This window comes from Zonotrichia albicollis, chromosome 3, assembly GCF_047830755.1.
Source record: "Zonotrichia albicollis isolate bZonAlb1 chromosome 3, bZonAlb1.hap1, whole genome shotgun sequence".
NCBI lineage: Eukaryota > Metazoa > Chordata > Aves > Passeriformes > Passerellidae > Zonotrichia > Zonotrichia albicollis.
In genome coordinates, this window is record NC_133821.1 from 73629021 (window position 1) to 73645824 (window position 16804).

Genomic DNA, 16804 nt, shown 5'->3' on the forward strand with positions numbered 1-16804 from the left:
AGCATCAAAATTAAATCTCCAGTCTGCTACAAGCTCCTGCTTTCACTCTGCAGACAGAGACATTTCTTGAAGTAATCCCTACTACTTTAAATTTGTATTTTACACTATTTCCAAGTGTGAAAACCCAAGAGTCTGGCAATTATCATTATATCCGCATTCCTGTAGCAGGTTGTATATGCTAATGAAGAGAAAAAAATACAATTATATAGTATCAAAGTCTGTTGTTACTGAGCTCTCCTGTAGCCTCTTCTTCCAAACAGCTGTCTGATCTCATGGCTTTTTCCTTTATTAAAAATTAAAACCATAGAATTCATAAAGCAAAACACAAAAGCCAGAAGTTGTAGTTTTAGAAAACATCTCATGCTTTTAACCCTGTCATAGTTTGTCAACCATGAGAAATGCACATTTGGAAGCTGCAAAGATTTCTAATTCTGTGCAAATTATGCTATGTTGAATATCCTTGTGGTGAGTTGGATGTAGTTTTGTTATTGAAATACTTTAAAGGAAGTGGAAAACACTGATCTAATATGGATGGATGGATGGATGGATGGATGGATGGATGGATGGATGGATGGATGGATGTATAAGTCTGTTTTTCAATCAAAGTGAGTGATTAGATCTCAAGGCTTAAGAAGAAGTTTTCCAGTGGAGGAACCTCTCAGTTTTGCTCTTGGCAGTGTTTCTTACATGGCAATTTGAACACCTAGGATTGCATACCATTGGGTCGATGATAATAATGGATAAGCTTTGCACAACCCTCAGTATCAATTTTTACATAATCTTTATGTGAATACTTGTGCAAGTAGTTTTTATACTGTATATTACTTTAATTATATCAGCAATATATTTAACAATGTTTCATTACAATTTCTATTATTATGTCATACACAGCTTATGAAGATATAAACCTCATATTGGCATTCCAATGAGGAAAAAAAAAGATGTATTTAAGTCAAACTTTAAGATAAATATGTTGCAACTGCTTGACTTCTCCACCCAATGAAAATCAATCTCCATCATTGCAGCTGCAGGATTAATGTCTTGTACTTGTGATTTAAGAGCATTTGTGGGACACTTTGAATCAAGTGCATTTGGTTACAATGGGCAGTCAAGAACAACAACGGTTAGTGTGTTCTGTAAATAGAGGTTATAAGAAATACCTAAATGAACTTGCACTCAAATACAGTGTTTCCTTCTGCTCCTAAATAAGAAACACCCTGGCCAGTTTAGCCAAATTAAGATAGAATACCTCTGGATGTGCTAAGTGTCAGAGGAATGTGCCAGAGGTGAGCAAAGGCAAGATAAAAAGTGATCAGCTTTAATAAACTGATGGAGGAAAAGAGAGAAGTGACAAGTATAAATTGCCAACAAAAGAGAGAAAGAGAGGATGTGCTCTGTGCACCTGATTGGAAGTCACAGAAGGACCCCTTCTATGAGGCTGCCCTATGAATGGAGAGCCCTTCCCTTTTTTGATATGATAAAAAGCTTGACAAATCTAACCCCTTTTATTTTTTCATTTGAGTAGTGAGGTATATCTCAAATTATTTATAGATGAGGTTCTTCAGATATTTTTTAACACTCTGATCTTATTATCCTTCTGCATTGCAAACAGCAGTTTTTCTATAAAAGGATTCATTGGCAGTTTAAAGATACCAGTGCGATACTTAGACACAGCACATTACTGATCACCTCATTATTGCTGAATTACCCACCTGTTGTAGGGTGGAAGAAAAATAGCCTGAGTTACACTGTGGCCTGCTGAAGAACGTGTGAAACCCACAATAAACCACACTTCAGTTCAATTCCTAAGGTTACTCAATCAATCAAATCCTGCCCTCAAAACAGGGAATCCAATTTCTAAACAAACAGGTATTTGTGGTAGTCTGATAAGAGGGATGTGGCACCATACTACAGCACTCCTGAACAGATAGGATGCCCCTTAAAATTACTGTAATTGAAGTAACAGCAGCAAGTTTTGAAAATAACACTAGAGTAAATTTATCATCTGGGAATAAATTCACTAAGGTAATCATTGAGTTTAGCGGGTTATTAGAAAAGGACATCAAATATTTTCATATATAGTGCTTCATTCTGAGCGTAGAGAATCAGCAAAATAAAACCAATTGTGAGTGTACTGTCAACTGCAGTGTGACAGCACTGAAGTCAATGGGAGAGAATATTTTTTCTGTTTATTACTGAAAATTATCAAAAAATCATCAGCTAACCCCACGCCATTATTGAAGTTGACATCAGTTAATTCACTTATCCATATACCACAGATCACTGCTTTTCAGTACCAGTTTTGGAGACATTCTTTTCATGGTAATGAGAAAGGAAGAAAATGACATGAAAAAGATTAATAATATTTAAAATATTTCCACAGTTTTGCAAGAGGAAAAATGAATTTCTGTTCTGTCTTGAATAGCTACATTCCAACATGCTTCTTGAAATTTGAAATACCTGTTTAAATGTTCAAGGAAATTTATTTAGTGAGTATAAATTCTCTCACGGTGCAGAAAGCGTAGCATGGCTCTGTGACTAGGGTAAACATTCACTTTGAAATATCTGTGACAGTTTAAACACATTACGGCCTCCTTAACTTTCTAGTAGAGCCTTTTGTAGGAGCCACTCACATGCTCCAGCGCAAAGTTGTGTCTGTGTAAGAACAAATTTTATGTGGCTGCCCGAAGTGCCTTAAGGCACACCTGTGTTTTCAGCCCAGAGAGAGATCATGAGTGTTCAAGGGGCAGGACCATGGGAGTGGGGGCCTCCAGCAGAAGGGCAACTGCAAATACAGAGTTATACAAGATGATGAACTGCTGTAACAAATTATTAGACACCGTAGCCATTTTCAGTGCATGGCCTGTGAGCCCATTGCTACCATTGCAGTGGTGAGAAAAGAGTATGGGGTTTCTATACTGAATAGGATCAAAATGGAGAATACTTCACAGCTCACACTGCTTTCCCAGGTTCAAAAAATGCTTATCCATATGAAAAAAGATGCTGGAGGCAATTCAGAATTTCATTTCCCTATTGGACTAACACTGGCATAATTGTTAGTGGCACAAGGATCAGAATGGCTTCCTTCAGAAATTCCAAATAACACAAAGCTCCTCAGAAAATGCGTGGGTTTAGTGCTGCCTTGAAATTTTTGGTGGACCCCGATTCACAAGATGGAGTTTATTTGGTAGATTCTAATTAGCATCTATCTTATATTTAGAGGAAGAGTAGATGTGGGAAAAGTATATTCTAGCCATTGCATATTTAGAAAAAAATTGCTAGTGTCTATATTAAAGTATTGCGCCCGTACAACAAAAATAAATAATGTCACAAGGCTGACACCATGAGACAGTGAATATTTAAAAGCAGAGCATATTTTCGTATTCTTTTATACTTTCACAAAAGATGAGAGGTTTCTCTGCTTTCAAGTATGGTAAATCCCCTTCAGCCCTGGTCTATAGCTGACTCACACAGCCATAGTAAAGGTACTGTGTATGAGAGGCACGGACAATGCCCAGATGAGCTGTCACAGAAAACAGGCATTCTGCAGCTGTGATCTTCTGAGCATCTGCCTGACTAGAAATAAATTTAGTTCTGATCTTTCATTTTAAGCAAAATCAACAGTTTTTCCCCCAGTGCCTTACACAACTGGTAAAGTGCTAGCAATGGTGCATTGCAGCATACAGAAGTGTTTTCCTCACTGAAGTGGACCACAAAATGCTCTAAGAGTAGGGCTTTGTGTCACTCAACTATCAATCCTCACAGAGATGAGAAACATGGGGAAAAATAGGACAAGAAAGTTGTGAAATCCAGACTTCATGAAGAATTCCAGAGATATAACATTGTTTTGGATTGTCACAGCAATCTACTATTTTTTGGTTTCCATCTCCCATTCTCGTAGAACCAGTAAGAGTATGTACCATTTAGGACAAGGTTTATTTATATTATGAGTGTTTAAGGTTCACAGTATAATGGCACCCTGATATCAAAATGGGGCCACTAGATGGTACTGCAATATAATTAATAAATATTAAAAAGTAATCTCATAAATATATATTTGGATATTTTTCTGCAATGTCTTGGCTATAATGTCTGAAAGACTTGCAGAAATATTCATGGCACTGCCTTTAGATATACAGGAAAGCCTTCATGGAACTATAATATATGCAGCTTTAAGGTACATGCTAAAGTGCATGCTTCCCAATTTTAATAGCATAACTAAGGTACTCAATATATATGTAAACACACACATAAGGAAATCATCATGGAATTACCATCTAACCAGTCACTATGGTTATTTTGATGTGTTCCTGTATTCGGTGCAAAGCTATTGAATTGTGGTAAAAATGAGCATAAATAAATCAACAGGAAGATATATGTTTATTCATAAACTCAATGTAAAATATGTCCCAGGATTTTAAAAGATAAAACTGTTACAATTAGCAAAATATATACAATCATATTTCATATTTTTCTACATTTTGAATGATTAGCTATCACAATTTACTTCACCATTAAAAAGATGAAAAATTCCACTTTTATCTAAATGCATTCCACCATATGCTATGTCTACAGTATTAAAGAGATTACATTTCATAATCAGTTATTTTCCAGCTGGTAAAGATCTTGAGGTTTAAAAATTGCTGCAGAACTAAATTTTCTGAAACTATAAGCATGCTTAATAGTATCTACCCATGAAACTACCCCCTGAATAACCTAACACTGCTGGTTGCCAGCACTATTTTCAATTTTCATCTGTTAGATATATGATCAAGCATGTCAAATGTGCCCTAAGTAATAGAAGTGAAAAAATAAAGTCATTTACTTTAAACATTCTGATAGCTATTTATCTGAAAACCCTGGTCAGATTTACTGCTCAAAGGCATTTACCTACAAAGTTAACCAGATGCTTTGAGTTGAAAACTAATTTAATTTCTCTGTTATCTTAACAGGACATCTGTTAAAACAACATCCAAGGAAGGTAATATGTTCAAAATTAACCATCCTGCAGGTTGTTTTATTAGAGTATGTATGACATTGACATTTAACTGCTAATGACCACTGCTTTACAAAAGTAATTAGCAAATATGGAATCAAAGCAGTATAACAATAATACCAATGGACACAAAATAATGTAGAATGAATGCATAACTGGTGTAAGTTCAATCTTTTTTTGCCAAGTTCATTGCTTTGTTACAACTGAGTTATGCTGAAGATTAATTACCCTTTTGTTTTGTTCTTTCCCCAGCTTCATCTATGTATGAAGCCCTCCCTTTAAAATCAGAGCATATTAGCTGCATAAAGTGTTCAGCACTCATAGCCAGCATGTTTTTTAAGCAGCATGAGTGACAAGCTATGCAAATCATATCCTGAAGTAATTTGCATTATTGCAGTTAATTTGCATATGGATATAAACTGGATTTCAGAGCAACTAGGTATCAATCCAAGCAGTGGTATGTGAAAGTCAGACACATAGGTGGATGTGTGCCTGCCAAGGTTGGGATATTCAAATGGAAAAATACTACAAGGTGTATTTCTGGCTGGTCCTTATAATTTTGTGCAATAAGATGGTAGGGACAAGTGGGAACAGTTGGAGGGAAAATAGGTTCCATATTTCCTCCCACCCTCCCATATTTCCTCCCATCCTCTCCATTTATTTCCACCAGCAATCTCTACTGGTGCTAATTTGTTGACAGGAGGTGCTATGACCATTGCTGCCTCTTCGTCTTCTCATTAGAGTAATGGAAAAGGATAAGAAAAAGAATGGGCTGCCCTACAGTGACTAAAAGTCAGCTATATCTGTCTAATCCTGGACTAACATCTGAGATCAACAAGGGAAAGGAGGATTTCTCAGTGATGAAAATTTGCAAATGGATGAGCATCATTTGTAGGTGGATTTTGTGGGAATCCATAAAGTCAGAGGGTTTTTAGGAAATGGTCAAAAAAGAGAATCTTAGGGCCACATCCTGAGGCCTAAATACTCTTTTTTGACTGGGTCAAAAAAAACTGGGTCAGACCGATATTGGGAATCACCAATGATGAACTGAGTCCACTCTTCAATTTACTGAGAGGAAGTAACGACCTTACTTCACCAAGAACTGTAACCCCTGAAGCTTGTGCTGCTCTCGACAAGATCACAGAGGCTCTTCAACAAAGACAAGCTCATCGCTGCGTTCCTGAAAACCCTTTTTTGCTTGCAATTTTAGGAGAGAAGATGCAGCTTTGTGGTCTCATTTTCCAGTGGGACGCCACAGAGCAAGATCCTTTGTTAATAATGGAATGGGTTTTTCCTCCCTACAGGTTTCCAAAGACCATTTTCACAGTTCTAGAAATGATTGCATACATAATAATCAAAGCTAGAACCAGATTGTTAACTTTAGCAGGTCAGGAATTTTCAGTTATCTTTTTGCCATTGAAAAAGGATTACTTCAATTGGGCAATGCAAAATTCTGATGATCTACAATATGCATTTTTGGGTTTCCCAGGTGTGTGTTCCATACACTATCCAGCTCACAAGCTACTGCAAGCAAAATTGAGTTTCAGAGAAAAACCTAAATTAAGTGAAGAACCTTTAAATGCTGTGACTCTCTTCACTGATGGCTCTGGCAAAAGCCACAAGTCTGTTGTAACTTGGTTTAATCAAAAAACTAATGTTTGGGAATCTGATATACAAACAGTAGAGGGATCCCCTCAAATCGTTGAGCTTGCCGCAGTAGTTCGGGCATTTCAACTTTTTCCTCAGCCTTTTAATTTGGTCACAGATTCTGCTTATGTTGCTAATGTAGTTAGAAGAATAGAAGGTTCAATTTTAAAGGATGTTAGCAATGAAACTTTACATCGTTGGCTTTCCTGTCTTTTTACAACTTTGCAATATAAAACTAATCCATGTTTTGTTTCTCATATTAGGGTATTCATGTTTCCGTGGACCCGTTCTATGATGCAGCTTTTGCTTCACTTCACACAGGTGAAACCGGCAGCTATGCCTGTCATCATTTCCTGTAAGCTTCTGCTTCATTGACTGTACCCCAAGGAGTAAAAACTGACAACAGTCCTGGCCACATTTTTAAATGAATGGGGTGTTCAGCACATTTTTGGTATTCCCCACTCTCCCACAAGCCAAGCAATCATTGAAAGAACACATCAAACCCTAAAACGCATATTAGATCAACAGAGAGGGGGAACGGAGGTCACCCCACAGATGAGACTGAACAAGGCTTTGATTAATAATTGGGGATTTTGATTAATAATTTGGGGAAAGGGTATGCTTTTGTCTCCACAGATGCTGGAATTAAGTGGATTCCTGCCAAAAACGTCAAACCATATCGCACTTCAGAACCTGCAGTCGAGCCCAGAACCGAGGAAGCAAGTACGCAGACGTGAACCGAATCGAAAGATCCCGGGTCTCGCCTGACATCTCTTGTGCCTGACGTTCTTTATACATCGGTGGAACCCATGAACTCTGAATTTGTGTCAATGTTGTTTATGAGTATACTAATTGAATGCTGAATGTTTGTTCAACAGTCTTAATTTTTGGCAAAGGTTTAAGTTAGAGATTTTGTGTAGAAAAAATTCTGCCAAGACTTAGTTCATGAAAGAGATGGAGCAAGTTCAAATAGTATATTTGTCTTGCTTGATTTTAATTGTTTTTTGTCGTGCAGATTTTCCTGTGGATCAACCGAAAACAAATGTTTGGGTGACCTTAGCCAAGGCTGCTGGATCAGATACTATATGTCTATCAAATTCAGAACCAGAAAAGCCTTTTTCAACCTGTTTGGTTGGTGTGCCAGTGAAAGAGTTGCCTTTGGTCAAAAAACAATCCAATGGTAGGCCAGGTGGAATTGACAATGGAAATAATCCTTCTTTCAATTGGAACATTTGGTCCAAAAAAAAACTTCTCAGGGCAACATCTGAACCTCAAGAATTGGAAATCCTTGGTTCTTTGACCATGGATTTTTGTTTTACTTTTATGACTCGTGCTTGGCAAGGTATTCCAGCTCACCTTGAAGGTGGTCCTTGTAGCATTGGTATGCTCACCATAATTGCCCCCACTGCCAAAGCAGTGATGAAAAAGAAACAAAGGAGAACAAGAGCTGTTCCTCATTATGATGAGAACTGTCAGAGTGATTTTATGCCTTGGAATGCCGCCAGAAGGGTTTCAGCAGGTATATTTTTACCCCAATTGGCCTCAGCAGTGGCATTGAGACAATTAGATAGAGTTGGATGTTGGCTGAGCAAACAAGCTAATGCCACATCCTCTGCAATCAGTGATATGTTGACCGATGTTGATAGTATTAGACACGCTACTCTTCAAAACAGAGCAGCCATTGATTTTCTTTTACTGGCACAAGGGCATGGTTGTGAGGAATTCGAAGGATTGTGTTGTATGAATTTGTCTGACCATTCTGAATCCATTCACAAAAGCATTCAAAAATTGAAGGATCTGACAGCCCAAATTAAAAAAGATGGAAGTTCCTGGTTGGATGATTTGTTTCAAAAATGGAGTTTCGCACCTTGGCTAAGGCAACTTTGCAAGATAGGTCTTTATGTACTAAGTGTTCTAATACTGATATGTATAGTAGTACCTTGTGTACTTTGTTGTGTTCGGCGAATGATGAACCGAACAGTCCGTGAAGTTTTCGTCATACAAGCAGGAGATTTAGGAAATAAAAGCACAGAGAGTGTTCGGAATCTCACGAAAGCAATAGATGAAGGTAAAGACATGAACGAAGGTTTTGAATTAAGGCCTTGGAATCGACCAGAGTTTTTTGAACAATGACTTGTAACTGTTACCAAACATGATTCATATCTCTTTCAAGGATGAGACCATCACAGCATTAAGTTGCTGTGCCGTAATGTAGCAGTGCTTTAGTGTAGATAGGTCTCCAAGAGATGATAAGCAGAAATTTTACAGTAGAGCTATGAAACGCAAGTAGTAAGCGACAAGAAAATGAAAGATTCTGGGTCAAACAGAGAGGGGGAAATGTGGGAATCCATAAAGTCAGAGGGTTTTTAGGAAATGGTCAAAAAAGAGTATTTAGGCCTCAGGATGTGGCCCTAAGATTCTGTTACAGCAGAAAAGTTTCCCAAGCAAGCAGAAAAGTTTCCCAAGCATTAGACGTGACAAATAACAATAGGACTCTGTAGATGTGGCTTTAGGATGGCAACAAGTTTATTTAATGTATATCTTTAGAAGGTTACTGTGAATAGAGCTCTGTTCTTTGTCTTTTATGAACCAGTCTTTGTTTTAACTACTCTTACGCATGTTTTATAAGATTGGATGGAAAGCTTGTCAATATGTCTTGTTTTGGTGTGATTGGCTGAAATCTAAACTGAGATGGTTTTATGTCATTCCGTTTTACCCCACCTTCGGGGACATTTTCCTTTAGGCCAGCATGCTGTTAACATCTAACAATGTTCTGAGGCTGATGTACTAATAAACAAAAAAGGCTGGTCTGAATTTGTCCAGTGTGGTCCATATTTGGACTTTTTGCCGCGGCAAGTGGGTTCCTCTCTTAAGACGTGGGTTCCTGAAACCATTGGATCTATAGCTACCCTGGTGCTCCGGCAGATTTCTAAACTGCTCATTTCCTTCTTGAGATCATTTGCATCCGCTGCTGTCTCACAGTGCAGGTTGCTGGCTGGCTCTGGCTGGAGACAGGAGAACTGATGGTTGCGTCCCGGAGTCCCTTCTGGCTTTACTTTACTATGAACCACGGCCATGAGTATGCAAACACTGACTTTAAACAGAATGCTCACTGGCAGCTGGACAAGATTTCTTACGATTGTCTTTATTCCTCTGATTTCATGATATGGAAAACAGACTAGCTTGCACTCCAGCTGAGAGTGGGCAGAACTTGCAGATAATGAAACAGCAGCAAACTCTCTCACTAAATCTTCATTCCTCCAGCTTTGCAGAACTGACTCTCTCCCCAAGGCTATTCCCCAACAATGCCATGATACTGACTTCCTACTGCTCCCTAGCAGTTACTTGGGAGCCTTCACCAAGTTTTGGTTAATCCTCCTCATTTGCTTACCTCAGCAGGAATAGGGAAGAGTTACATATTTGCAGCATTTTACTAGACTGCAGGTTTTACACACAAGATTGTCAGTAGTTTGTTAAATACAATATAAGGCAACAAATATTAGCATAAGTTGAATTGTCTTTGGACTAAAGGACTCTAATTCTTTCTGAATGTGTTACTACTTTTTCCAAACATGGACAACCTATATACATAAGATGCTCTATAGCTTTACATATGTGCAAAGAGCCTTCATTTTTCTCCCACAGTAAGGCAAAAGTGTGAAAAATGAACCGATTGATCATTTATTACAAGATAACTAGCATTTTTCTTGTGAAGTGCAAAAAACTATCTGTTGTTATAAAATAGGAAGTCAACTACAGAAAGAACAAATAGAAAACCGAAGTACTCAGCTTCACTTAAAAGCCTAAAGGGAATGTTAGAAAAGGTAGAACATGACTCTTCTAGAGGCACACAGTGAAAGAACAAGAAACAATGCCACAAATTGCAGTCGTGGAAATTTCAGCTGCATATCAAGAAAAAATTTTTTTACAATGAGAATGGTTAAGAAATAGAGAAGTTGTGAAACTTCCATCCTTGAAGACTTCCAAAACTCGACTGGCTAAAACTCTGGGCAACATGATAGAACTTTAAGTTGGTGCTACTCTGAGCAGGAGACAGGATTAAGTGACCTTGAGAGGCTCTTCCAGCATAAATAAGTCTGTGATTTTGTAAGTCTAAGTTATCTGATATTTCCAGTTATTTGTGGTGGGTAGGAGAGAAAGTGTTCAGAAACCTTTCATTTCCCTTAAAACTTCTGGCAGAAAACAACCTGATTACACATTTTCCTTTATGTTTACATTTTAATAACTACAGAAAATTCAGTTCTTTGCATTATATTTAACAATTTCAATTTTAAGTAAGTGCATATTTTAAACTTATTCTTTCATGTTCTCACTGTTGCAGTACAGGGCAATGTAGAAAAGGAAGTAACATGATTTGAATGCAATTTTTTTTGGTTTTTTTTGTTAAGAACAGTTGCTTGGACCTGTATAATGAATAATGAGGAATCACAGTTTGACTACACCCAGTGATCTATGTAGCTACATACACAATATCACTTCTCTGCTTAGACAACTTAGGTGCCAGAGTTCTGAACCTAATGTTTTATATTCTTATTCTACATGTTTTCAGATCAGAACTGAACTGCAGGATTTACATTTATATTGTTATTAAGCTTCTTCTGACAGCTGCAGTATATAGAGTAAGATGCAGTATGGCAGCCTCACTCAACTGCCTAAACTTCATCTCTGAAACAGGCTATGTGGTACAGAGATTAAAGAAAAATACACAGTTGTGACTTCATCATTAAAAGGTATGTAAAAATGAATGTAGAAGAGAGCTAAATCATGCTAAGTCAAGCAATCCTAATTCTGGCATTTCTTGATATCAGACTGTTCGACTTTCAAACATCTAATTTTTGTGTAAAAAATATGTGAGTACAACCTAATGATTTAATATAGTAAGCATAATTTTTTTTCCATAAATAAGGAAGACATCAGGAATGCCATAAAAATAGAAACTAAGTCAATTTTGACAGTTCAAAGGAGCTTTTCAGATGTGTACTTTTGGTCGTATTCACACAGTACTATGGGGACTATGGTGAAGTGATTACAGAGCTCAGCCGGGCAACAGTGAGAGGAGAATTCTTGGATCTGGTCAGACAAGTAGAGCTGAATGCAAAGAGAACCAGAAGTTCTGACTCAAGGATGGGACCCTGTGCAGGAAGGGCTGCTTTGGACCCTGAGGCCCAGCGGGTCCCCCCTTGTCCAGCACCCTGAACCCAGCCTCTGCCTTGAGTTCCAGCACCTGACAGCAATAGTCTGCACTCCCACGCTTGTGATGGGACCAGTGCAACCTCAGGAAAGGGTTTCTTGCAGCAAAAACTGTTTACTCATTTCAAAACTAAAAATGGTAGTATGATAGTTCTTATTCTGCTTATTTTCTGCTTGTGGTATCATTAGACATCATTAAGGAAAGCTTTCAAATGCCTTGAATCAAGAGTGCTGTTCTTAATCACATGAGTATTTTCTGCTGTTCTGAGATAGATGAATTTATCTCCTTTTCTACTTTCCTGGGTTTAAAAAAAAAACACAGGAATATTACATTTTCTCAGAAATGCTTTCTATTATGTTTTTGTTTTATGGTTTATTATTTGTTTCACTAGTATACTTCAGATGCACCTCATTCAAGATAAGAGGTTATGCTTTTCATGTGCTACATTTGGTTAGCCACAGGCCAAAATAAATATTACCAGTCCTGACACCTTAAAGTCCTACTTATAGAGAGTATGGCAGTCACCAGTAAGCAAAACAACACACAAACTAATTAAATATTTTTGAAGAATAATACTGAAAAGGAAATCTGTGAAGTGGGTTTTCTAAGCATTTATTCACAGATCACATAAAAATCAAGGTTAAGAACAAGTGATTGTACTTCCTCTTTGTTACAAACCATACTTAAAAAGCCATAAATATTTCCTCTTGCTGTGATAGAGTTTCAGCAAAAATAACTGTGCCTCAAGGACAGAAAATACTTGGTGTGACACCATTTTTCACAAGATATCTATGATTGTAAAGGTGTATAATGCAAACAGATTTACATGGATGTTCACAAATAGTCCTTGAATCTCCTCAGTCTCTTTAGAGATGCTTATCTCATTCTTCTGAAAATTTCTGAGTCTTTACAGACCTGTTTCAGCATAATAAGGAGGAGCTGTAAAAATGTCATGACCTCCACCCCCACAAGTAAAATAAGTATATTAACAATTGAAATATGTCCTCTCCATTTTCTCAGCAGGTGATGATGGAAAAATTGCTGTACACATAGAATAAAAGCTTTCTTAAAACTTTGGAAAAAAACCCCTTGCCTTCTCTTTATTTTATTTTGTAGCAAGCTATAAATAATACATATAAACTATACCAATCTGAACTGTTATTAGGCTGTAATTTTAACCTATTAATTCTTAAAGCCATGCTGCACAGGCAGCAAAAAAAAAAAAAAATTGCATTCAAAGCATGTTACTTCCTTTCCTATATTGCCCTGTATTGCAACAGTGGGAACATGGTTTACAATCTCAGAGGCATCCCTATGGTACTTGCTTAAAAGTTGGTCTTTATTCTCTATTTAGAACTAGCTCAGACCCAGTGCTTTTCTCAAGATTCCACATACCATTTCAAACAAAGAAAATACCCAGGTTTATTACCACAGATTTAAAACTGCAGTTATTCCCAGATGAAAATATAAATAATAAAGAAGATTCACTGCAAGATTTATGAGTAGGCCTGAGAAACATTACACTTGAAATGATCTATTCTGTAAGATGCCTACATGTCTAAAACAGCCAGAGCCTCTGAAGGATCTAGAATGAGGGGATATGTTGTATCAACCTGAACAGTGGAGTATCTTTGCATTAGATGTATATTTCCAAGCATTAGATGTTCTAGGATATTTCCCATGTGGGGAAATCTTGACATAGCATTTGAGTTGAAAAGGAGAGGAGAATGATGACCCACATGTGAATTGGATCTTTTGTAGATAATGAGTTGATCTCTCCACCATTTTTTAAAATCCATTTTTCTCTGAACTTTTCTCCCTCTATTTACCAATTCTGGTGCTCTGAAAGCCAGTTGAAGTGGAAAGAATATACTCTACTGGGTATTTCAAGGCAGATCATATCACTGGAGCAAATAATACCTCTAGAGACCAAATAAAAGATTAAACTGCATTCAAATATAGACCTGAACTCTATGCCTGTTGGGGAAACATTCTAAATGATGACTTCAGAAAAAAAATAATTTCAAGGTTTAGGTACTCTTTTTGGCCTATTTTATTTCCAACTAGCACTTACCTGTGTCCTTACCCTGTTTTTATACCCACTGCTCAAACAGCTACTTCTCCTTCCTCCATTTTTCCCACCCCCATTCACTTCCTGAGGCAGGATAAGCATCCCAACATTTACAAGTTTAGGAATGCAGGTGGCTGAAACAAGCAGGTGGAAAGAGGGTGGATTGGGTAGAAAATAATTGTACAACAGGTGCCAGGTTTGTTATACATCTTAGATCTCCTGGCAACAAAGAAAGAATTCTGACCAAATAAAAGATTATATATGCAAGTTCTTTTATTTGCTATGTTTTTGCCAAGTTTTTAATGAGATTTGGCCTGTCTGAAAGTATAAAACCAGGAAAGAGTAACATTTTACCTGCAGAAAATTACTTTACACCCTAAGGAAATGAAATTTTGATCCTTTTGAAGTCAGCACCTTTGAAGAAAGAGAATACACGGGGATGACACACCTTGTCTCTAGTAGTTTTTGTACTTTGGGGGTGATTTGAAAGAAACAACATGCAAGGATGTATCTCTGCCTCATTTATTCTTCCTATAATTGTGTTTAACCTTCTGCATAAAAAGGTATCAGTAACTCACAAAGGATCAGAGGATTACATCTGTAACTCACCGTTGGGCTAAATTCCCTATAATCAGGAAAAAAAATTTTAATCTGAGTCAAGAAAACAATGTGATGTGTTTGACACGAGGGATTCTCCCTGATGGTCAGTTCATGGTACTGTGAGCATAATTCAGCAATAACTAGACTCAATTGGAGCATATTACCCTAAAAATAATTGTTGCCACTGCTAATCTTTTATCTCACAAATTCCCAGCTTTTTGGGAACACCTTGGAAAGTAGGAGTGCTGGTATGAGGCCATTAGCAACTGCCACTTTATGCATTATCACAATGTCAATAAAACTCTATAAATATGTAATTCTTAGGAAAATATATTTTTGATATAGATTTTTACTATGTATAAGTGTTCAAGGAAAAATTCATACCAGAAGCCTAAACTTTAAAAACACTGATGAAGCCAAATGGCAACCTGTTCTGGCACCTAATTTACATCTTTAATTTAATTAAAAACTCCTTGTTTTACAACTATTATACTACGTATAAGACCCCTGAAAGGAATCCAGCTAAGTAACTGCAAGCTAAAAGGTACAATAAATACTTGTTTGCTCCTGAGATGTCAATGTTTTTTATTCATGAAACCATTAATTAATGTCTCTCTCACATGGGTGGAATTTGCATTGCAGGGCTACTGAGGGGGACAAAAAGAGGTAATTTTCTTTTAAAGAATATATGTAATTATTGCTGTGGGCATCAAAGTGTATACATTCATTACTGTCTGGTGTAAAAGTTTCTAACATACCCAGAATATTCCAAATTTACATCATACTACGATATTCATTTAGGTAGCACTAAAAGAATGAGTTCAACAGAGCACAGGCTGGGGCATGTTAACAAAGAGTTGATGGCTTAAACATATCCAGCTACCTTTGAAAGGTCTCCAGCCTCCAAATAGAAGCAGATAACGAACACGTTCCATGTAACCCAAAGGATCAGCCAGACAGCATACTGTAGGGAGGAAGAGAGAAACACAGAATTAACAATTCCACTCTCAGCTGAAGTAAACTTAGTTCATTAGCTCAGTTTGAGACAAAACCAGATTATAAGTATGGTGCCTATGAACAAAAATGATATACATAAGAGAGAATTACAAATAAATTCTTCCCTTTCCCTGACAGGGTCTAGTGACCTAGTGAGTAGTCAGTCCCAGCAGAAAACCTGCATCTCAGCAAACAGTTGATAAATCTGACATTTAAATTTGAGACTAATCTCTATCTCTTTCATTGTTCAAATGGGTAATGCTACAATAAAGAGGTGTGTAATATCAATTATATTAATTATTAATAGTAGTTATTATGTAATTGTATTAATTATATTAGAAGTGCAGACCTGATCATTCATCTATAACTTACTAAATAACAGCCTAATTGAACTAGCCCTGGATTTTTTCAATGCTTCAGATTTAGTCTTAAGAAACCAGGCATATATAACCTAAATAAAATCAATCAATCAATCAATCAATCTATCTATCTATCTATCTATCTACATACCTACCTACCCACCTACCTACCTACCTACCTACCTATCTTTTGCAGTATTTCTACAAAATATGGGAGAATTCTGTGACCTTCCAAAGCAAGATTCATAATTATTCAACACCTTCAGGAGACAGACTGCATTTTAAATTGCCACTTTCTTTGGGGTTCTAATTTTTTTTTCTCAGAATGTATAGGAGAAGCATTCTTATTTAAGCAATATCTGTTCATTAGTAGTTGCCAAACATCTTATTCATGTATCTGATATGAGTAATGGGATACAATTTTTCTCTCCTCCTGTCCACTCTTCTGCTTCTTTTTTGTATTCATAAAACCTTATGTGCTAGGACTGGAAAATAAATTCCCCTGCTGTAATGCTGAAGGATCCTGTACAATAAAGGCTGACCTGTAGTTGCTAATCTTATCTGATGATTGTATTTAAGAATTTCCCTTGACAAATTATTCCGTCACCTAATAAACATCAGGATCTTCAAATGTTTTTCTGCCGGCCGTTGTAGCCATCCTCTAGGTCCACAAATCAATTCTGCATGTTTGTTTATTTTTTTCCACAAGGGCTTGCATACATGTGAAATATGACAGCAATAGGACACCATTCCCCACCTGGTATAGCTGAGAGCTGCTTTCTCCTGCTATATCACCACCCCACTTTTCACAGGTATCTACACACTTACTTTTCATGATAAACAGCTGTTTGTCATGACAATCTCTTTCTCTTCTTTTACTAACAACATATGCAGGATTCTTCATGTATTCCTTTTGCAAGTGA

General features: G+C 37.0%; 1 protein-coding gene across 2 annotated transcripts in view; it reads right to left on the reverse strand.

Annotated features, from left to right (window-relative positions):
* NKAIN2 (sodium/potassium transporting ATPase interacting 2) overlaps positions 1-16804 on the reverse strand; it is a 529566-nt gene that overhangs the window by 236720 nt on the left and 276042 nt on the right. For both annotated transcript variants that reach the window (XM_005487754.4, XM_074537869.1), the window contains one exon: positions 15410-15490. In XM_005487754.4, the coding sequence (XP_005487811.2) occupies positions 15410-15490 (81 nt within the window). The remainder of the gene's footprint in view (positions 1-15409; positions 15491-16804) is intronic.